This window comes from Mercenaria mercenaria, chromosome 13 (assembly GCF_021730395.1).
Source record: "Mercenaria mercenaria strain notata chromosome 13, MADL_Memer_1, whole genome shotgun sequence".
In the NCBI taxonomy this organism is placed as follows: domain Eukaryota; kingdom Metazoa; phylum Mollusca; class Bivalvia; order Venerida; family Veneridae; genus Mercenaria; species Mercenaria mercenaria.
In genome coordinates, this window is record NC_069373.1 from 8,817,727 (window position 1) to 8,842,108 (window position 24,382).

Below are 24,382 nucleotides of genomic sequence, written 5' to 3' on the forward strand. Positions count from 1 at the left end.
TATGCTATTTTGCATTATAATCCCTTCATGACTTTGTTTACTTTAATTTGTTAATTTGTGTTTACTGTATATATGTACATTTGAGGCTCACAGGGAAGACTGGGTACACCCAACTGTGTTGCCTCGTTAAATAAAGACTTTATTATTATTATTATTATTATTATTATAAAACAACATCAACACATAGGCCTGCACCACAAACGAATGCTAGTTGAACATGTAATATTGTCTGTTCCAACTTTACGAAGTACAAAGTTGGCTTTTTCAATCAAAATGATTGCAAAGCTTGCAAAAATACCACTCGTGGCAAAAATCGTATCCGAAACTTAGTGTATTTCGTAAACGGTAACAGGCTGGTAACATTGCCCGATCGGGCTTATGACACAAAAAGTAGTATTTCTTGAAAAATAATGAAGCTATTTCTTTCAAACTTGGTCCATTTATTAAGCATACCATATAATGCTTAACAAGATAGAAATAACTTTGTTGCCTTCAGTTTTGTAAGAATTACTTCCCGTTTTCAGTATTTTATGATGCATAATTTTTAAAGTCCAAACAATATATGTTTTAATGCAATGTTTAAAACAGAAAAGGTTCAGTGGCTTTCTATTGCTCCAAACTTGTGTGCCAATACCTTTATTCTATGTATTTAGAGTAAATACTTTGTTTCTAGTGCAGATGTATGAGCAATGTTTTTAGAACTAACATTTTTCAATAATGTTGTAAGTGAAAGCAGAGTAAAATGTATACATTCATTTACTAGCGCAATAATTTAGAGCATTAGAAAGCCATTGAACCCTTTTTTGTTTTAAACTTAGGATTAGAACATATTTTTTTTGGACTTCAAAAATTATGCATCATAAAAATCTGAAAAGGGGAAATAATTCTACCAAACCTGAAAGCAACCAAGTTATTTTTATTCTAATTTGTATTATTTGTTATGCTTAATAAATGGACCAAGTTTGAAAGAAATATCTTCATTATTTTTCAAGAAATACTACTTTTTGTGTCGTAAGCCCGATCGGGCAATGTTACCAGCCTGGGTAAAGCACATATTCTGATAAGCCGATATACAAAAAATTATGTCGTCTATAATTTAATACGTCGATTAAATTACTTTCAGTTTAAATATTCTTTTAGAATGATCAGCATATTCAACTAAAACATGAAACACTGACTTATTGATCATCAGAATTTCTTAATTACTGAGGAGTTAAGGGGTTGGACGGTTATGGAAGATAGATAGATGGAGTTATTGCTATTAAATTGTTTTAAAATTCAGTTTCCACAAAAAGTAATCAATTGATGGATCTTCATGTAATTATAGATCACTAAAAAGGCTGAACTCTGTAGAGCTTTTGAGCGCCTTTATTTTAAGAACAGTTAACACCAATTATACCCGCCCCCAACAATTTGCTGGTACAGCTTGGTCAACTTCAGGCAATCTGTAGAGCAGAGATTTTCCATTAGATTTTGTAAAAAATAAGAACCAACAAACTGTTGCACAATACTTTTGTACATAATTTGTGTATATCTTGAAATGAAATGTCTTTCAAAATATACTCTCGTCATTCACAAAACAACTTGTTTGGCATGGGATATAGATTCACTGAATTTGCTTGTTCTTTCTACTTGATAAGAAAAATAAGAACAGATGAAAGTTGAAGTTACTTTAACATTGTTTAGTACATTACTGTAAATATATATCGGCTTGTCCAATATGACTTTTCAGCAGAGTACTCGCCCAAATATATCAGAGCAAAGTTTAATAACCTAATATACATACTTCCAACATTCTGAGCTACCGTTGTCCCCGTACACGTACCTTAGGTACCGTAGGTTAAACTGTTCATTACTTTAGTTTTACAAAGTAAGGACCCAGACCGTTGTTATTGACCAAGGTTAATTGACCCCCATTAGAAATCTGAACTACTTGATCCCTTATTCCAGCACTCAATACTTTGCTAACTCTTATTTCCCTAGAACCATCCGTCTCTGGAACTCCCTCCCCACATCAGTCAAAGCTAGCCCCAGCCTCAGTATCTTTACAGAGAGGCTGGCGGCGGTCACTATGTAATTCTTCTATTCTGTCCTATTTTAACTGTAGCATACTGTCCTTTTATCTTTTACTTTTAATACTGTAATGTACTAAATTTCTTTAACAACTGTTTCTCTGACAGCGCCGACATGTCTTAAATGGAAATCGATTGTTGGTTGTACCGATGTAGATGTAGATGTTAATGTGATTCTTTCCAGTACATCTGTCAGTAGCCAATTCTCAGGTCCTTCAGACCTTTGATTAATATAAGGATAAAATTAAGTGAGCATTATGAATATAAGACCATTTTTATTTGTGAAAGATTTACATTGACAACTATATCTTTAGTGGAAATTCATTAGAAATATAGTTTGTAGAATTATCACTACCTCCGTTTTGACTATATTTTTTTGCACAACCACAAGTAGATTACCTATGCTACATGCAGTTCCAAAAATTACCTTTTTCTAAAATTATCCCAAATTCCATCAAATAGAAATATAAAACTAGAAATTATATTGAAATCAAAAGAAACATGTCCCTTTCACTGCACATAGATATAGTTAAGTAAAGGAAAAAATGTAATGCTCATGAGTTTAGGTAAAATCTTTCAGCTAGTGGTGGCCCACTGCACCCAAAAGACAGTATTCCCTGCTTGAGGGGTCGATATCTGTCTTCAAGTGTAATGCCTTTATATGTACAGTGGTAGGAAGTTATACCCTTAAACTTGTAAGAAATGTCATAGAATAGATATTTTTTTATTAGCTCACATGGTGAGCTATTGTGATCATGCAGTGTCCGTCGTCAACATTTGTGTTCAAACAACATCTCCTCCAAAACCTATGAATGAATTTTGATGAAACTTGCATACATGCCATATCTCCCGTCGGGAGACTTTTTCTCCCGTATTTTCAGTATATCTCACGGTCTCGTGCCGGGACATGAAAACCTCCCATAAAAAATAAATTAAAAAAAAAAGTCCTCTGTCGAAAAACCGTATCTCGGACCCAATGTAGACCTTTAGAAAATACTTGAAATTCAATATCGAGTTACTTGGCGTGGATGTTCCTTGGATGGTCCTCTACCAAAGCTGTTCAAACCATTCCACTTGGTTGCACATAGGGGCCACCAGAGCTAAAAATAGAACAATCTTCAAATGACATCTAAACCAATGGTCCGATTTTGAAAATAATTTCACACAAATGGTCCTTATGTCACCCTCTAGCAAGATTGTTCAATGTCACCCTTTATAAAGATTGTTCAAATTATACTGATTTGTCAAAAAACATGGCCACCAGGGGACGTGGTCACTTTTCCCTATATGTATATAGTGGAAAATTTAAAAATCATATGTGAAACTGCTTGCCAGATTTTAGATTAATTTAATACAAATGGTCCTTGTGTGACCCTCTACAGAGATTGTTAAAATTATTCTGATTCGTCAAAAAACATGGCCACCAGGGGGCGTGGTGACTTTTCCCTATATGTATATAGTGGAAACTTTAAAAAATCGTGTGAAACTGCTGGCCCGATTTTAAAATAATTTTACACAAATGGTCCTTGTGTGACCCTTTTTCCAAGATTGTTCAAATTATTCCAATTTGTCAAAAAACATGGCTGCCAGGGAACGTGGTCACTTTTACCTATATGTATATAGTAGAAACTTAGAAAATCTTCTTGTATAAAACTGTTAGCCCAATTTTAAAATAATATCACTTAAATGGTCCTTGTGTGACCTTCTACGAATAGTGTTCAATTTTTTTTTTATTCGTTAAAAAACATGGCCCCCAGAGGGCGTGGTCACTTTTCATCAACAATTTCTTTAAGGTTTCGATTGAGGCCTTGAGAAACAAAAATCAAACAACACCAAATCATAGAAAGAAAGAGTTGTTTAACATGAAAATTGAACAGCATGTAAAACATGTATATTATTTTACGAAACAAGTGTCAGTATACTGATATAAACATTGAATTCCGGAAAAGGGCTGCCTAAAGGGGCTCCATTTCCGGACAGTTAAACGCCTTTAAAAACTCACCATTTTCAAAGAACAGTTACACATGTTCGTTTTGATGCATTTGCAATAACGTGCGAGTGGTGAAATTTCGCATAACAAGGTGGAACACAGTTTTCAGCAATTGTTTATCTTTATTTATTTACAAATGGCATTCATTTTCAAAGGGAGACAACTGTTCCTGATTATTTTAAGTACAAATGACATTCATTTTCAAAGGGAAACAACTTTTTCCGATTATTTTAAGTAATCTTTGAGAAAAAGTCGTCTCCCTTTGAAAATGAATGCCATTTGTAAAGAAAAAAAGATAAACAATTGCTGAAAACTATGTTCCACCTTGTTACGTGAAATTTCACCACTCGCACGCTATTGCAAATGCATCAAAACAAACATGTGTAACAGTTCTTTGAAAATGGTGAGTTTTTCAAGGCGTTTAACTGTCCGGAAGTGGAGCCCCTTAAGGCAGCCCTTTTCCGGAATTCAATGTTTATATCAGTATACTGACACTTGTTTCGTAAAGTAATATACATGTTTTACATGCTGTTCAATTTTCATGTCAAATAACTGTTTCTTTCTATGATTTGGTGTTGTTTGATTTTTGTTTCTCAAGGCCTCCATCGAAACCTTAAACAACATCTCCAAAACAACTGAATGGATTTTGAGGAAACTTTACACAAGACTTAGTGATCTCTTGGTAGCCCTTTTTCAAAATTGTTCAAATTGTTCCGGTTCATTGAACATATAGGCCTTTTTGGTTAGAAAACGGTTTTCAGCTATCAGACTCCAGAAATCTTTTTCTCTAGAGCTTTGATATTTGGCATGTGATATAAGGGTGTGACTGTCTACCATAATTGACCAAATTATTGCCCTAGGGTAAAAAATGCCCATGCCCCTCTGTGTGACATGGACTTACAATAGGCTTATATATAAGAAACCTTGAAAATCTTCTTCTCTGAATCAATTAATAGTTAGAGCCTTGATATTTGGCATGTGATATCAAAGTTGTACTGTCTACCATAATTGTTCGAATTATTGCCCTATGTTCAAAAATGTGTGTGACATGTATACACTCTGTACCATTACGTTACACAAACACACTTGAAGCCTTGTACACAAGTGAGCGCTTTAGGGTCTATGACCCATTTGTTAAATCTGTGACATCTTCCATCAAGCAGGGGATACGGTACAAAATGCTGTAAAACATGGGTATAATGGGTATCTTAAAATTGACGGCATTAACTAAAATTTGATGATTGTTAAAATGCATCATTCCTTCAATGACCTATATATATTTTTGTAGATCTCTAGTCATATGCTCAGTAATCATTTTTTTTTTTTTTTAGCTCACCTGAGCAGGAAGTGCTCAAGGTGAGCTTTTGTGATTGCTCTGTGTCCGTCGTCGTCAGTCGTCAACAATTTGACTGTTAACACTCTAGAGGTCACAATTTTGGCCTAATCTTAATGAAACTTGGTCAGAATGTTACCCTCATTAAAATCTTGGACAGTTTGATATTGGCTCATCTGGGGTCAAAAACTAGATCACCAGCTCAAATCAAAGGAAAAGCTTGTTAACACTCTAGAGGTCACAATTTTGGTCCAGTCTTAATGAAACTTGGTCAGAATGTTACCCTCATTAAAATCTTGGACAGTTTGATATTGGCTCATCTGGGGTCAAAAACTAGATTACCGGGTCAAATCAAAGGAAAAGCTTGTTAACACTCTAGAGGTCACAATTTTGACCCAATCGTAATGAAACTTGGTCAGAATGTTACCCTCAATAAAACCTTGGACAAGTTCGATATTGGGTCATCTGGGGTCAAAAACTAGGTCACCATGTCAAATCAAAGGAAAAGCTTGTTAACACTGTAGAGGCCACATTTATGACTGCATCTTCATGAAACTTGGTCAGAATGTTAATCATGATGATCTCAAAGTCCAGTTTGAATCTGGGTCATGTAGGGTCAAAAACTAGGTCACCACGTCAAATCAAAGGAAAAGCTAGTTAACACTAGAGACCACATTTATGACCATATCTTAATGAAACTTGGTCAGAATGTTAATCTTGATGATCTTTAGGTCAAGTTCAAATCTGGATCAGGTGGGGTGAAAAACCGTAGGTCACCGGGTCAGATCAGAGGAAAAGCTTGTTAACACTCTGGAGGCCGCATTTATGACTGTATCTTCATGAATCTTAGTCAGAATGTTAATCTTGATGATCTTTAGGTCAAGTTCGAATCTGGGTCAAAAAGTAGGTCACCGGGTCAAATCAAAGGAAAAGTTAGTTAACACTTTAGAGGCCACATTTATGACCATATCTTAATGAAACTTATCTTGATGATCTTTAGGTCAATAGGTCAGGTGAGCGATACAGGGCCTTCATGGCCCTCTTGTTTAAAAATACTTCTGTAAAAATCTATAGATCTGTGTGCTTTCTTGATATATTAAGAAAGATGGAAACAGTTAAAGAGTTTATTTAAGAAAAGTGCTATCTGCCACCTTAAATGAGATTGACCATGTTAAAACTCTCTTAGTTAACAGGCTGTTGCACAATTTGGTGGGTCAGCCAGTCTGTATATATTCTTCTGTCCATAAACTGTTAAATGGTATGGCGCACAGTGGGCCAAAATACCTTGCGTGCACGCACATTTCAAAACTTATATGTATAGAGACTTACCCTAGAAAAACAAGGACATATACCAAACGGGGAATGCCATGTTCCAAAAACAAAGTCTCCACAAAACGAAACCCACAGCACACAGACGCGCACATGCATACAAAGCAAACACACGAGGACAAAACGAACAAATAAAGGAACACAGTGAAACACCGCCTTGGAACGGTCAGTGGCAAAACACCACTGGGGCGCTTAAACTGGCTTACAGTGCGCACCCAACCTCACTCTTACCCCACCATGTTCCAAAGACACGGGACAGTGTAAATAAAAGTAATCCCCGCCAGGTGAATCTCTGACACACCTAATAGAAGCCCTTTTTTATGGAAACAATTTGTTTATAGAGCGAAATTGTTGAATGAACACCCCTTTTCCATCATAATCATGTCATGTTGTATCAGTGCAATGGAAAAGTAAGCTATCTATGTTACCTGCACATGATAACACAGTCATGCATCTTAAGTCCTGAAATTGTATTCTATGATTTTCTCATATTTCTAGATATTTCTCCCATACTATGACGCATATATATATGGGTAGCAGAGATCGTTCTCTTTCCAGCAATAGCTTTCTTGTGAAATTTTGTGGGTTTTTGAATTTCTTAAAAAATCGTCTGTTGACAAATTTCACCACAAAAATGTCACACTTTCCCTAGATTTGGTCGTTACATATTTTTCTTTTCAAAGTGCTGACCATTACAGTAATTTTGCATGATGTTTTCGTGCCTAGAGCCTCTAGGCTAGAGGTAAAAAGTTAATGGTTTGCATGAGATACTATGTACATAGCCTAAGCCTACAATAAAGTTTTAGCGGAGTTGTCTCCATTTTTATCAAATATTTTACGCACGATCATTTTTTTCAGCTCAAATAACTCTTTTTCAGAAAATGATATCTTAAATATTTTTCAGAATGTATACTTTGATGCAGTTAGCTACACGTATGTATAAAATAGATAGTGCCTACTTGAAGTTTGCATTTTTATTTCCAATGCCTAATATGTACATGTGTTTGTAAGGGTAAATATACACGTGCACATATGTATTTTATAAGTGCATACGTAAATGTGTAGTTGAATTCATATATTGACATATAGCCTGGGAAGTCGTTGATATTTTTTATGCATGTGTCAAAATAAATCATAGGTGATAGCTACGCCTTAAAGATACCGCTAAATTTTCATTTACATCCACTGAGCTGATATTACCAGTTTGCTCAAAGAAAAAAGTTTAAATTCAGCATTAGTGAACGGCTTGTACAGAAGTGAATTTGTAATGTAAAATCATACGTGGAAGCTTAATTATGCGTGCATGCGTAATAATATACGTGCACGTATACTTAACATATGGTCAGAGACCACCAATTCAAAAAGGTATAGGGAACTAACTGGAAACAAGGTAAGATTTTACCTGGGAACAAGGTAATGTTTGTCCGTTCGTATTGCTCAGTCATGTAAATAAACCCAAGATGTGATTTTTTTTCAAAATAGAAACTTTTTACTGCATTTACAGTAGGCCTAATGTGTATTGAAAAAAAAGCTTTTAATATCAAATAAATTTCTTCCCGCATGCCAACGATGTAAATATGGGATCATCTCATTCACACGCAAATTACTTTAATAAACTATCACCATATGTTTTTCGTCCGATATTTTGGTGGAACTAGGATAGTTCTTGAAAAAATGTGATTAGATATACGTGTTTTGATTTATGGAAGGCCGTACACGCCATAATGTTATAATGGAAGTCTTTGTGAAAACAATTGGTGCTTTCTAACCATATGTTCACGCGTAAGTAATGTACATGCACACACGCGCACTCACACACACGCACGCACACACACACACGTGTTGACGTTCACCCGCATTAAACGCACGTGCATCTACAGATTTACAACCGCATCAGGCAATTATATACGTTCACGTATAATTTTACTAGTGTATACGCTTGCAGGTCCATATATGCGTGCACCTACATACTTACACTGCACAAATTAAAAGAAGTGTTTCTGCACGTGTATATTTACTCGTGCTTGCATACTTCTATACATGCGCAGACATCTTGAAATGTGCACGCACGCAAATTAGGCTTTCGAACAAAAACAGCATAAGATTGAAAGGTAACTCGTCGGACACCAAACATCACCTTGCTTGGCTGTAGCTTTGTTGTTGTTGTTTTTTGTTGTTGTTGTTTTTGGTGAGAGAGGGGAGTAAGTAAAGTTCCTATAGTATAAGCTGAAACACAGAAAGGCCTACATATGATAAATACCTGTTGGCTATTTAATTAAAGCAGTATTCCAGCAATACGAGACACCCAGGGACACGTATACTGATACAGGCCTGTCGGACCTTCCTTGTATAGTTTAGACACTTTTTATTAATTCGTATCACTTCAATTGAAGAAGTTTGGTTTGTGCCGTCTAAACAGGCAAAAATATATATAACAAAACAAATACGTGGTATTAGAAGAAATCCTAGGGAAAATAACTATCCAGCAATAATACTAGGTTTTATGAATCTGCGTTTCATTCAGTTACATGTATTGTAGTGAAATGTTTTTGTGGGGTTTGCGTGATAGATGGTATGACAGTAAGTCTAGTGGTATATGTTTCAACATTCAGCAATGCTCGTTATATAAATTAAAACCATCTAAGTGCGCTCTGGATAAAATCTACACCAGTTCTCAATAAGTTGGCAGATTGCGGAAATGGTAGATAAAAATAGATGTACACTGTGCTTATTTTACTGATGCTGAAACGAGACTGTTTATTAATTTTCTCTTGCTGTTGCGTGAAAAGGTATTTCTGGGATATTTAAATGTAAATGTGGTCTGTACCGCTCAGCCTGACAGTAAAATATAAACGAAACCATACGACTGTATGCTGAAAATGTATTTTTTGTTTGAAAATTCGGATCATTTTCTCAGATAAAGTTTAATGCACTTTACATGGATTCTGCAAATATACAGAACTTTTTTTAAAAGTAAGGTTGTACCAAGAGCATTATATCCGAACAGCAGTTTGGTGGTGGGGGGGGGGGGGGATACTTTGGCCGCTAGTAAACATGTACATGTATTAAGTTTGACGGGTTACGGCTATTAGAAAGTAACTGCATGGTTGCTGAGAAAGGTTACTCTATAGGTAACTGAATCAAAATAAATAAAATCGTGTAAAAAGTTATATTAAGTAAGAGCAGGGTCTCTGGAAAGACTGTCAAAAATGATCAAGTAGAAAATGCCTGACGCAGCTTAATTTCCATCACATGATATTTGTCACTGTGCGAGATCGCTATCTTTTAAATAGCGCAGTAAATATTTACACTATCCAAGTTAAAAACCACAAAAATGCAATTTGAAATTTCCGGTATCGAAAACGTTATAGCCCACACACAAAAAATCAGCGCAACGAAAATGGAAAATCCACGTGAAGCGCCCTCTAACTGGGTCAAATACCAGCTGATTAGTGAGGTTTCCATTCATAAATAGTCCACGATAGCGTGGGAACTGGGTCGCGACCTGACAAATAGTTGTGGTACTGTTTGCGACAAAGGCAACCACTGAGAGGGTTTTATTTGGAGATTTTACTTTCAAAAGCAGTTTAATCACGGGGGCTTTGAGGTGAGATAAACTAGCATAGTTTTACGTTAAGTTCAAGTAGGCGAAGTTAGTAACATCGTGGTCGATTTTTAGTAGGAAGTGATACGAATTTAAGTCGAGCTGTACATTTTTGATCATAGTCAGATGTGAGATCGATGTATAAACTATTATCTTGAGTTTCATCGATTTGTGGACAGTTACTTGTGAGAAATAAAACAAAGTGACGGTGACTTGAAACACTGGATTCTTACATTTCTTAGTAGTGTACACATTTCAAAAAGAACTCGTTGCATGTCGGACAAAGGAGAAAGGGCCACGGCCCCTGCGCCCCCTGCAGCGGAACCAAAAGAAAAGAGGGGACGTGGAAGGCCAAGAAAGCCTAAACCAGACCAGGTTAACATTATTTCATTCTTTTCTTTCAAATGCGACAAACAAGTGTTACTTAGTTGTAGATTAAATATACATATTTGAATGAATGAGTATATATCAAAAGTTGTGACTACCCACTGATCTTGTGTTGATGCTTTGCCCCTGCTCAAGAGAAAAGTTAGTCATTGACAATTGCACAGCCAGCGTAATAAAATGTGCAGCCTTCGTGCACTGAATTGGAGAAAAAAATGACGCGTCAGGCTAATGGAGACTGTCTGGCCGATTGTTCGACATTTTCTCTAGATCCAGCCCAGTTCCATCGTTCATTATGTTTATGCTAATTTTGTGACAAATGTTTTCAATGAACAATGCGATAGGAATGTGATGAATGCTGAATTAATTAGCATAATAATGCAACTTCTTATTAAGTGTTTTGCGTCGATTTATTACGAGGTTTGTTAATAAGCGTGTCTTCCTTCTGTGACAGTTGATAAAAGATAAATATTTAGGTTTTTATCAACAAGCGACTATATTTTTTTGTAGTTTAACTTCATGCACGAGAAAATCGACGAATAAAACGCGGGATTCGGCATTAATGTTCATTGTTGTATATCAAAGTTTCGGAGTTGTATTTGAAGTTGTCAAAGGGATTGATGATACACGAAAAGAAACTACAATGTCATCTTCCAACCTCGTCAAATAAACTGTAAATATATCCCGTGTTTTCCGAGAGTGACTGACTTCTAGATACATGTCGCGTAGACAAAAAATGAACGAAACTAGGATGCCGGGATTTCGTTTATACTGCGAGGAATAGGCTTCACATGTCTATTTAGTTATCTAATATACCTAAATTTGTCTGAGTTTCCTACAGGTATCGGGCTATTATACTTGAGTAGATCAAGGCACGAGTCCTTTCGAAATACCCAAATAAATGCACTTGCTTTATACCTTGTTTACAAATATGCGAGTTCATTTTGATAGAAAATGTATTATATTTCATGAATGAAACATTGAGTGCGATTAATAACCACCTGTCACACGTTGCTGACAAGGAGTTATTCTAATGCCGAGATTATTCAAACGTCAAAAAATACTTTGAAGCTCGCAGATCGGTTGGTAGTGCCGTATTTTGTCACTTTTTGAACCCTCGACCCTTCTCTCATCCAGTATTTAACGAGATTCGCGAATGGCAAAGTCAGGATGTTCCAAGGTCAAAACTCTTCAGATCAAAATCAGTTCATTGTTGAAAATCGGTGAAGATAGTTTATTGGAAGAGGTAACCGGAGAACACCCCGAAAACCAAACCCCGTCAGTTATATGCACTATTGATTTGCAGGGTAAACAAGGCTAATTTTTATGTCGGAGGTACGGTTGCATAATTACTGTGAAATGAACTCTTGACTTTGCACTTTCGAAAAGTTAAACATCAAAAACTGTGAAGTTATCTTTATGACTATAATGAGCGTCGATTTTTACGATTAGGTGCTCTTTTTGGTTAAGGTTACAGTTTTAAAAATGTGTGCAAAAGCCAGTAATGTAATGTTTTAATTATGTCACGTAGACCGATGATAAATGGTTACGATGCATTTCCTATAATAATCTGAATTCCACGTGCCATATACTGTAATTTTATAGAGGAAATAGCTATAAAGGTGAAATACACTGTTAGTAAGTGCAACAATGGCCGAGGAAATTCATATACGAATAGTTTGTTAATGTCGTATTAAAAAGTCACAAAATTAACATAAACAAGAGACTGAGTGACAGACCGAAATGTAGTCCCAACAAGCCCACTGATATCTAAAAAGGGACTGTCTATCTTTTAACCCTTATGCTAGACACAATTGATTCTGTCTGCGACCAGTGCATATCATGATCAGCCTGCACATCCGTGCAGTCTGATCATGATCTGCACTGTTCGCTATACAGTCTGTATTTTATTTTGTAATCACCCCTTTTAATAGTTAATAGTACTGTCAAAATTGAAAGATGGACAAGTTCATTCTAGAAATTTAGCAGGATAAGGGTTAAATTGGTCAGGGGAGTTCCCTGTAGAGGGATCGGTTGTCCGTGCTCTGGTTTCTGAAAGGAATTTAGTTCTGAACATCCCATATAAAACAAAAATATAAAAATGAAATATCGAGATTATTAATATTGCTAGCATTGTCCATATACTGTCCATATCAGTGTAATGGTACTGTGTTTGTGCAGAGGAAATAACCGCTAAAGCTGTTCAAATTATGTATAAGTAATTGTGTCCATTTTTCTCTCAAAATAGCGGAATTTTGTTGGATAAGGTAAAAAATAGCAATAAGGAAAATTACTTAATTTTAAGATTATCTAGTCGGTAGACATGATATTAGGCTTCTGTCAGTTTGACGTTCTATATTTCTAGTAGACCAAATTCAGACTGTATGCAGATTATTTGAAGAATAAGAGAAATCACTGCACCGAAAGCCGTCGTTTGGGAAGACAAACCGTTACATGTATATATTCGACTTTTTTTTAATGATAGAGCTACAGTAAACATCTGCGGGTCCTTACATTTCAGAGACACCTCATGATTTTTTTTTTAATTTGTGATAGGCTTTGTCTCTTAAAATGTTGCTCCATCTATTCATGTGACATGAATTTCTCTGTCCGTTACGTTTTTTTTAATTATAAATGATATATATAATAATCAACCGCAAATACATCCTGAGATGGCGATTTGCTGGAATGAAAAAATATATCTAGAATATAATTAGTTCTTTAAAGTACCTTACTACGTATACTCTACAATATCGGACAGACTTAATGGCGTTACATGTTTGCTATTTTCGTTAACAGCCAGAAGAACCCAAACCGAAGCGACCTCGTGGCAGACCTCTCGGCAGTAAGAAGAAACCGCAAGAACCTGTACGTATATTCTACTTACTTTTAAAACACACAACGGCGAAATAGTGCAAAAATATAACAAATAAATATACATTAAACCACGTTCTTCGAATTCCATTAGTTTCATACAGAAATGGCAACGTTGTTTCAGTATTCAATTTTGTCTGTTTGGTCTAAGAATATTAAAAAAAAAGAAAAGAAAAAAAAAAGCCCGTAAAATTGGGAAATTTGGTGCAGTTTTGCAGCTATTCTGCTTCTATGGCTTCGTAAAACGCAGTAGTTTTTAGATTATTTCTAAAATTGTTTTTACTTCATGATAAGAAAGAAACTATTTTTCCAACTCTGAGAAACAAAAAATAGTATTTGGGTGTTTATGCAGATGACAGCAGAAAAACTAAAATCGCCGCCTCCTTGGTCAACCATTGTCTTAAAATATATTTTTAATAGTGGACAAGGTTTGAAAAATTCTTTCAGCGTTATGAACTGTTGGAATAACATTAAATGAATCTTCTGTTTGCTGTCCTTTTTAAATGCAGTAATCCAAAAAGAACGAATATAGCCCAGAGATGTTCAGATTTTCTTCTAGTTCTTGGTACTTTGTCTTGGCGAAAACGTATTTTTTATCTCCCTCGATCCACCATCAACACTAAAGGGCACTAGCTTTAAAACTGTATTCATATTTTTGCAGAAAGGCTTGAACTACATGTATATTGCTGTTATTTCGTTTCTTCATTTAGTCAATATTATTGACTCAATGGCAATGTTTCTTATCAAAATCTGCAGCTCGAAACAGGTCCTGTTAAAATTATTTTCATGTGAAAATGAATACATTTGTAATATACATTTGATCGGTTGTTAAGGATGGGTTTTAATGAAAACCAAATTTTTATCCAAGTAACTCATAAAATATTTTGCGATTTAAACGCCCTCGCATTTTGCCATACAACGGCCTGTGAAAATAGATAAATATATTTTACAGTGAAAACGATTATTTAAGTCATCATTTTCAAATAAAAATGACTGTAATATTTTGTATTATCTCTGTAAAGGCCTGCTGACTCAAGACGGAGATATTTCATTAAATATTCAAATCATCCTTGCATAGCGTGGTTAAAATATTTGAAGTGACAGATAGTATATTGAGATACAAGCAAAACATAAAAATACAAGATACTGTAACGTTAAATATGATAATTGTTGACGACATTTCAATATATCTTTTATGATTAATCTCTTTGCACTGGACAGTTTTAAAGTAAATTCATAAAAATAGCACCATGACAATTTAAAAGAAATAAACAATTACAGATATGCCCCCACCTTTTGTTTTAAATAGTAAGGCCCTGTTGTGCTCCCACTAACTGGCTGGTGTATGTGTGATCGTTTGTGTGTTGGGTGTGAACGTGGAGGAGCTGGGTCGACAGTAGTTGATTAGTTTGTTATTACTAGTAATTCTTCTTGGAATTTGTGCGTTAACATTTTGAGGAAAAGATACAGTATATATCTTCGGGTAGAGAGGGGTGGTTATTATCACAGTTCTTGTGCGAAGCTGCTTAATTTCACAGTATCAGCTTAAAATGTTCCGTTTTCTGTTTATTTCATTTTGTTCTGTTACAGCCCAAACCAAAGAAACCTCGGGGACGACCAAGAAAAGCGGTAAGTTTGACTTCCGGTTCGGCGCAGGTTGTTGGGTTTTCCTGGCTGATTGTAGCATATTTTTGATGAATAATTAATTGACGCTCCTTTTCAAATATACATACAACTTTAAAATTGATAATAAAACGGGTTTTCAAACTATGGTAAAACAGACCCCTGACAGCATAAATGAGGGATGAAGATCTTCATTTATTTGATTTCACACAAACGACTAACTTTTTTGGCGCATTGTAAACAATCCACTTACTAGTTTGTTGACCTTGGTAGGATTTCAAGGGTACACCTTCTGATTTAATTCTATACATAGAAAACAAAAACGGAAGATCAGTAACCTTGATATTGCAAACTTTGTCAGTTTGCTCATACTTGAGAATGTTTATCATTTCTTTTGTAATGTAACTCCGCACTGATATAACTCTGAAAGAATGATCTGAATGAATGTAGGTGTTTTGACCCAGAACGCACATTGCAAGTTTCGGTTACAAACGATACTATTTTAAAACCAGTGTCACCACTTTAACACCCATTGAATAAGATATTTCGAGTATTTTCACCAAAGTGATTTTTGTTTCGTACTGATACATGCATTATCATTACAGAGACTTTTAATAATGCTAAAACTAATGGAAATGTTGATACAATATAAACTTTTGGCATGATTGCTTATCTTAGCACTTTTTCAAGGTGATGATGCTTACTTTGTTTCAGGCTGGGGATGTTGTAACAGGGGACCAGACTGCATGAGGCGCTATTTTCGCAACGCAGACCACTAGCTCCATTGTGTTCAATGACTTCTATAAAGAATCTTAACAGTTTAATAACGTTCGGTGCACTTGTCCGTAGTCAGCAGTGATATGATCTACATTGTACCTGCACCATTTCTTGGTAATTTCTGTAACTGATAAAAAGGTTGCAGCTCAAAATATAGGCAGGGAACTCCCTACATATATAGTTGTTTTGAAGAGAGAAATCAGCCAACTAATTTTATAAGTATTTACATGTATACAAATTCAATGATTCTGGGACATTGATAGGACATACATCCATCAGACAGCCGCCACTGGAGAAATTCAGAAATGTATACAACATTGTAAACATATGAATAAAAGAAATTGTTAGTATGGTGGTGTATTTCTGCAACGAGATATTTCGGTATCTATCGCGATACTTAAAAACTTACCTTGATAAAGCGGGGTTTTCTGGAAGTGGAAAGTTTCCGGGAAGTATTTTTGCGATAATTTACATTATTATCTCGATATTTTCGTGGTAACGCCCACAAATGCCATTTATTAGGTATATAACTGCCGCGGTATTTTAATAGTTTATTTCGATTTTTCGAAGTTTTCTAGAAAAGTTTACTTCAGTAGCATAAATTAAGTTTCCCGGAAAATTTATTGCGACAATATTTTCAAAAAAAAAAAGTCTTTTTTTTTTTGCGGCACAACTGGAAAGTTTAGCGTATTAACGTGTTATCTACTAAGCATCTCATGGCAGTTTCAACGGCATTAATGTGAAATTTTGCGCTAAAACATTTACAGGAAATTAATAAAATATTTAGAAAATAATATTTATTGCTGAAATATTTACAGAAAAATGCGCACATTTCCTAGAAAGTTTACAATATTAACGTGATAGCTACCTAGCTATCTCGTGGCAGAAATATGCCACCATAGTTACGAAAGATGTGCATTAGTCATTACATTCTCTGAAACTTTCAAGCATAGTTTTACATTTCAGATCTACACAACAAAATATTTTTTTTTAACATTTTTCTACGTTATATATATTGCTTTTGATGTTGTCATTTTGAAATATCACTGTTCATATGTGTTGTTTAGGCAGTGACAAATCTATTTGCTTGCCTGGCAGAATGAGTTGGTCGTATACATTTTATGCTAGTATATGTCTCCATTTATGGGGATATAAATTGTTCTTGACTTGTCCACCCGTCTTAATTTTAGTCACAAAATCCCCCAGCGTATCCCTTCCTGAATTACAGCTGATTGGATTTTGATAAAACTTCACAGCAATGTATTCCACATTCCGATTCGATGATTTGTCATAGTTTTATTAGAGTTATTGTCCTTTTATGTTTTTTTTTTAAATTAAACAACATTGTCCTCACCTCTTCTATTTTTAAAACCATTGCCACATCATGATGTTTTGATTACTACATGTAGTGAGTAAGATTCCTTTTAAAGCGCTTTTTAGCCCACCATCATCAGATGGTGGGCTATTCAAATCACTCTGCGTCCGTGGTCCGTCGTCCGTCCGTCCGTTAACAACTTCTCGTTATCGCATCTCCTCAGAAACTGCTGAGGGGATTTTGACCAAACTTTGTCAGAATGATGTATTGGTACCCTAGTTTTGTCCCCATGAATATCAGTCTGGTTCAACAATTTTTGAGTGAGTTATGGCCCTTTGTTTATTTTTATAATCTACATAGATTTATATAGGGAAAAACTTTGAAACACTTCTTGTCCAGAAGCCTAGGCCTTTGATGTTTTGTATGTGACATCATCTAGTGGTCCTCTGTTAAGATTATTATGTCTCCCCCAGGAGACATATTGTTTTTGCCCTGTTCGTCTGTCCGTCCGTCCGTACGTCACTCTTCATTTCCGAGCAATAACTGGAGAACCATTTGACCTAGAACCTTCAAACTTCAGGGCTGCTGCTGGAGTAGACGACCCCTATTGTTTTTGGGGTCACTCCGTCAAAGGTCAAGGTCACAGGGGCCTGAACATTGAAAACTATTTCCGATCAATAACTAGAGAACCACTTGACCCAGAATGTTGAAACTTCATAGGATGATTGGTCATGAAGAGTAAACGACCCCTATGGATTTTGGGGTCACTCCATCAAAGGTCAAGGTCACAGGGGCCTGAACATTGAAAACAATTTCCGTTCAATAACTAGAGAACCACTTGACCCAGAATGTTGAAACTTCATAGGATGATTGGTCATGAAGAGTAGACGACTCCTATTGATTTTGAGGTCACTCCGTCAAAGGTCAAGGTCACAGGGGCCTGAACATTGAAAACCATTTCCGATCAATAACTAGAGAACCACTTTACCCAGAATGTTGAAACTTCATAGGATGATTGGTCACGAAGAGTAGACGACCCCTATTGATTTTGGGGTCACTCCCTCAAAGGTCAAGGTCACAGGGGCCTGAACATTGAAAACCATTTCCGATCAATAACTAGAGAACCACTTGACCAAGAATGTTGAAACTTCATAGGATGATTGGTCATGAAGAGTAGATGACCCTATGGATTTTGGGGTCACTCCGTCAAAGGTCAAGGTCACAGGGGCCTGAACATTGAAAACCATTTCCGATCAATAACTAGAGAACCACTTGACCCAGAATGTTGAAACTTCATAGGATGATTGTACATGAAGAGTAGATGACCCCTATTGATTTTGGCGTCACTCCATCAAAGGTCAAGGTCACAGGGGCCTGAACATTGAAAACCATTTCCGGTCAGTAACTTGAGAACCGCTTGACCCAGAATCTTGAAACTTAATAGGATGATTGGTCATGCAGAGTAGATGACCCCTAACGATTTTGGGGTCACTCTGTGAAAGGTCAAGGTCACAGGGGCCTGAACATTGAAAACCATTTTCCGGTCAGTAACTTGAGAACCACTTGACCCAGAATGATGAAACTTCATAGGACGATTGATCATGCCGAGTAGATGACCCCTAACGATTTTAGGGTCACTCTGTTAAAGGTCAAGGCCACAGGGGCCTGAACATGGAAAACCATTTCCAATTAATAACTTGAGAACCTCTCGACCCAGAATGTTGAAACTTCATAGGATGATTGTTCATGCAGAGTAAATGACCTCTATTGTTTTCGGGGTCACTCCGTTAAAGGTCAAGGTCACAGGGGCCTGAACATTGATAACCAGTTTCAATCAATAACTTGAGAACCACTTGACCCAGAATGTTGAAACTTCATAGGATGATTGAACATGCAGAGTACATGACCAATATTGATTTTAGGGTCAGTCTATTAAAGGTCAAGGTCACAGTAGCCTGTTTATGTAAAATCATTTTTTGGAAATAACTTGAGAACCACTTGACCTACAATGTTGAAACTTAATAGGATGATTGGACATGCAGAGTAGATGACCCCTATTTATTTTGAGGTCACTTGATCAAAGGTCAAGGTCACAGGAGCCTGAACAGTGACTTGAGAACCACTAGGCCAGGAGTGTTGAAATTTAGCGGGATGACTGGACATGCCAAATAGATGATCCCTATTGCAGCTAACCATCAGTGTCTCTTTGACTTTCGCTCCTGACCCCTATTGACTTCTTGCCTATAAGACTTTGCATTGGGGGAGACATGCACTTTTTTACAAAAGCATTTTCTAGTTCAAATTATTCCCCTAGGGTCAAATATGACCCCGCCCTAGGGGTCACATGGTTTACATAGACTTATATAGGGAAAAACTTTGAAAATCTTGTCCAAACCACAAACCTAGAGCTTTGATATTTGTAATGTAGCATCATCCAGTAGTTCTCTACAAAGTCTGTTCAAATTATACCCCAAGGGTCAAATATGTCCCCGCCCGGGGGTCACATGGTTCATATAGACTTATATAGGGGAAAAAACTTTTAAAATCTTCTTGTCCATAACCAACAACATTTAAATTTGGACCACATGTATAGTTTTGAGTGGCAAGATGAACCTTGACATGAGTTGACCTTGATCTTGACCTAGTGACCTACATTCACATTTCTGTAGCTACAGCCTTCAAACTTGGACCACATGCATAGGTTTGTGTACCGAAACAAACTTTGACCTTGACATTGACTTAGTGACCTTCTTTCACATTTTTAAAGGTACAGGCTTCAAATTTGGACCACATGCATAGTTTTGTGTTCCGAAATGAAATTTGACCTAATGACCTACTTTTACATTTCTCAAGCTACAGCCTTCAAATTTTGATCACATGCATAGTTTTGTGTACCGAAATGAAATTTGATCTTGAGATTGACCTAGTGACCTACTTTCACATTTCTGAAACTACATGCTTTAAATTTGGACCACTTGGATAGTTTTGTGTTCTGAATTGAAATTTGATCTTGATTTTTACCTAGTACCTACTTTCACATTTCTCAAGCTACAGCCTTCAAATTTGAAGCACATGCATAGTCTTGTGTACCAAAATAAACTTTGACCTTGAAATTGATCTAGTGACTTACTTTCACATTTCTTAAGCTACGGCTTTCAAATTTGGAGCACATGCACAGTTTTGTGTAATGGATTGAACTTTGACCTTGATTTTGACCTCGAGCTAGTCTTGAAATTTTGAACATTCAAAAATGGCTCAGTGGTGGGCGCCAAGATCACTGTGATCTCTTGTTATAATTTAACAACATGTATTCACGGGTGGTAAACGCGCAATCCAATTCCCGCTGGGAATACGCTTAAAATGGGTTGCGCAACTTCCGGTGCTGGTGTTACGCGTATAAAAAGACGAAATTGAGGTATGTGAAGTTATGATTTTGCTTAGTATGAGACAAGAATGAATTTTCTCGGAAAAAGCAAAACGCTATTCGACACAAATATGATAATACATCATATGTGTAAAATATCTGGTTTGTAAGTTATGATTCGGCTCTGTTATCACGAAAACTCAGGCGACAAGAAGCGTGAAAAAAGTATGAAATCAACAAAAATGGACTTTTCTGACCTCATATGCCTAATCTGAGAACATTTGATGCTTTTTATGATAACTCAACTGTTATAAAGTAACGAATATCTAAATTATTTGCTTCAAATCCTGCTTACGGGGACATAATTGACAAAAAATTAATCGGGAATGGGGTTGCGCACCGGGAATGGAGTTGCTCGTATACATCATAATGTATATAATGTATACGCGCAACTCCATTCCCGGGGCGCAACCCCATTCCCGATTATTTTTTTGCCAATCTTTACCCCAAAAGCAACATTTCATTCAGTGTATGTAATATTCATGACTGTTTTACACGTTTTTGATCATTAGAAGCGTCACATTTCCAGAAAGAAGGCACAAGAGTTAGAAAATTGGCATTTTTCACGATTTCATGCTTTTTTGACAGTTCGAGCCAGCAGAGTTTTCGTGATAAAAGAGCTGATTCTTAAATTTGTAAGTTGGTATTTCACACATATGATCTTTATTCATTTTTGTGTCGAATAGCATTTTGCTTTTTTCGAAAACATTTGTAAATGTGTCATCATTTACAATAAACAAAAACCCACCTACCTGGATTTTGTATATATTGATGCGCAACACCAGCACCGGAAGCCGCGCAACCCATTTTTAGCGTATTCCCAGTGGGAATTGGATTGCGCGTTTACCACCCGTGTATTATATATTCGCCATATTGTAGTTTGTGTTTCCATTGAGTTATTGTCTTGTATTTAGCATGCTCAGGTGAGTTTTCTGATCGCTCGATGTCCGTCGTCTGTCGTCTGTCTGTCAACATTTAACTTGTGTATGCGATAGAGGCTGTATTTTTCGATTGATCTTCATAAAATTTGGTCAGAATGATTGCCTTGATGAAATCGAAGTCAGATTTGCATATGGGTCGTCTGGCTTCAAAAACTAAGTCACTAGGTCATATCAAATAAAATACTTGTTTAAACTCAAGAGACCACATTTTTGGTGAAATTCTAATGAAAATTGGCCAGAATATTTGTTCTAATGAAATCCCTAGGTCAAACATGTTTACACTGTTGTGGTGTGTTTCTCAGGTGAGCGGCCTAGGGCCATCTTGGCCCTCTTGTTTTTGTTTTGTTTTTAAGAAAATAAAACAGTCTTGTCAGCGCATCTCATAAATTCCTGGCATTTCTTCTAAACTGTTAGTTTGATTTTGATGATCGCAGTGTACTGTGCTCTGTATAATCGTTCACATTCTATTTCCTCAAAACCTGCCTTATTAAGGAGGCGTCCGTTTTTCTTTTCTCTCCCTGAAAAAAAAACATTTAGTGTACGTTCATATGATAATATTCATCTATAACAGTCACCTGTTGCAGTGTTTTGTGATGATTTCTCTTTAAACGTTATTGCTATTGTACATGCTTATATCATTCTGAACAGCTGTAGGAATGCTAACAGAAACTTATTTTTCTTTCTTTTTTTAAAAAAATATCTTGAACATTTTTACTTTAGTTCCTATATAACCACGCATTGAGATGTATTAATGATTTATATTTTGCAAAGTGAAGAAGAAATTCACGAAAAATCTTGTACATATTCAATCATTCTAAGCATTAAGTACCTGTCTATGCATCAGAGATGTCTGGCCGTGAACCATTTTCAACTGTGGCGAAAGTAAAAAAAAAAAAACTGGGAATACCCATTACAATTTCATTAACTTTGTATTTAGATAGTTTTCAGCTAAATAATCACCGGAGAAAATGTTTTGCTGTAGCTCACGAATGAGGTTTAGATATAACATTTACGTTTGGCAATGACGGAACAAAATTGTCTTTTCATGGTGTTAATTTTAGTCGTCTGTGTAATTGTGTGCCAGGAATTTATTTTTGCTTTTTTGCTGTATTTTTGTTACGTTGTAAGAGTGAGATAGTTCAGGGAGTGCCTGCGAGAGGGAGACAGAGAGGGAGATTGTTTCTGATTAAATATGAATAAAACACTAAAGTACTTTAGTGATGACAATTTATATGTTACTTTATATTCTTTCTTGTCCATACTAGGAGACTTTTTAAAATGCTATGTTTCTATCACCCAAACTTCAAATTTGGATAGGCTCTCGCACATAGCATAATTGATTGACGACTTCTCCAGCAGCTGTAGCTACGTCATGTATATGCATTTGCCATACAGCAATCGCTTCAGTCTTCTACCATGACAAAAGAAAGCTCCGTACGTCACTAAATTTCCTGTTTATACATCTGACAATTTCTCCCTGGGCATATTTATGTCTCCCCTCCCCAACTGGGGGAGACATATTGTTTTTGCCCTGTCCGTCCGTCACACTTCATTTCCGATCAATAACTAGAGAACCATTTGACCTAGATCCTTCAAACTTCACAGGGTGGCAGGGCTTATGGAGAAGACGGTAGACGATCCCTATTGTTTTTGGGACCACTCCATCAAAGGTTAAGGTCACAGGGGCCTGAACATGGAAAACCACTTCCGATCAATAACTTGAGAACGACTTAACCCAGAATGTTGAAACTTCATAGGATGACTGGTCATGCAGAGTAGATGACCCCTATTGATTTTGGGTCACCGTAATAAAGGTCATTGTCTCAGGGGCCTGAACATGGAAAACCATTTCAAATCAATAACTTGAGAACCACTTGACCCAGAATGTTGAAACTTCAAAGGATGATTGGACATGCAGAGTAGATGACCCCTATTGTTTTTGGGGTCGCTCTATTAAAGGTCAAGGTCACAGGGGCCTAAACATGGAAAACCATTTCCGGTCAGTAACTTGAGAACCATTCGAACCAGACATCCCTAAATTAAGGTCTCCGATGGTGGTAATTATGTCTACCCCCACTCGGGGAGACATATTGTTTTTGCCCTGTCCGTCCTTCCGTCACACTTCATTTCCGATCAATAACTGGAGAACCATTTGACCTAGAACCTTCAAACTTCACAGGGTGGCAGGGCTTATGGAGTAGACGACCTCTATTGTTTTGGGGCCATTCCATCAAAGGTCACCATTTCCGGTCAGTAACTTGAGAACCATTCAACGCAGAATGTTGAAACTCCATAGGATGATTGGACATGCAGAGTAGATGACCCCTATTGTTTTTGGGGTCACTCTATTAAAAATCAAGGTCGCAGCGAACAGAAGATGGAAATCCATTTCCGGTCATTAACTTGAGAACCACTTGATGCAGAATGCTGAAACTTCATATGGTAGATGTAGATGACGCTTATTGTTTTTGGGGTCACTCGATTAAAGGTCAAGGTAGCAGCGGACAACATGAAAATCCATTTCCAGTCAATAACTTGAGAACCATTTGACCTAGAACCGTCAAATTTCATAGGGTGATAGGACTTACAGAGTAGATGACCCCTATTGTGTTTGGGGTCACTCCATCAAAGGTCAAGGTCACAGGGAACTGAACATAGAAAACTCTTTTCAGTCAATAACTTGAGAACCACTTGACCAAGAATGTTGGACATGCAG

The 24,382-nt window shown here is 36.4% G+C and overlaps 1 protein-coding gene across 1 annotated transcript; it reads left to right on the forward strand.

Moving 5' to 3' along the window:
- The first annotated feature begins 10,174 nt into the window (after positions 1–10,174).
- On the forward strand, positions 10,175–22,897 carry LOC123529938 (high mobility group protein HMGI-C-like). Its single transcript, XM_045310543.2, has 4 exons — positions 10,175–10,703; positions 13,512–13,580; positions 15,177–15,215; positions 15,924–22,897. The coding sequence occupies exons 1-4, from the start codon at positions 10,602–10,604 to the stop codon at positions 15,957–15,959; spliced, it is 246 nt and encodes an 81-aa protein (XP_045166478.1). The 5' UTR covers positions 10,175–10,601; the 3' UTR covers positions 15,960–22,897.
- Positions 22,898–24,382: the final 1,485 nt, after the last annotated feature.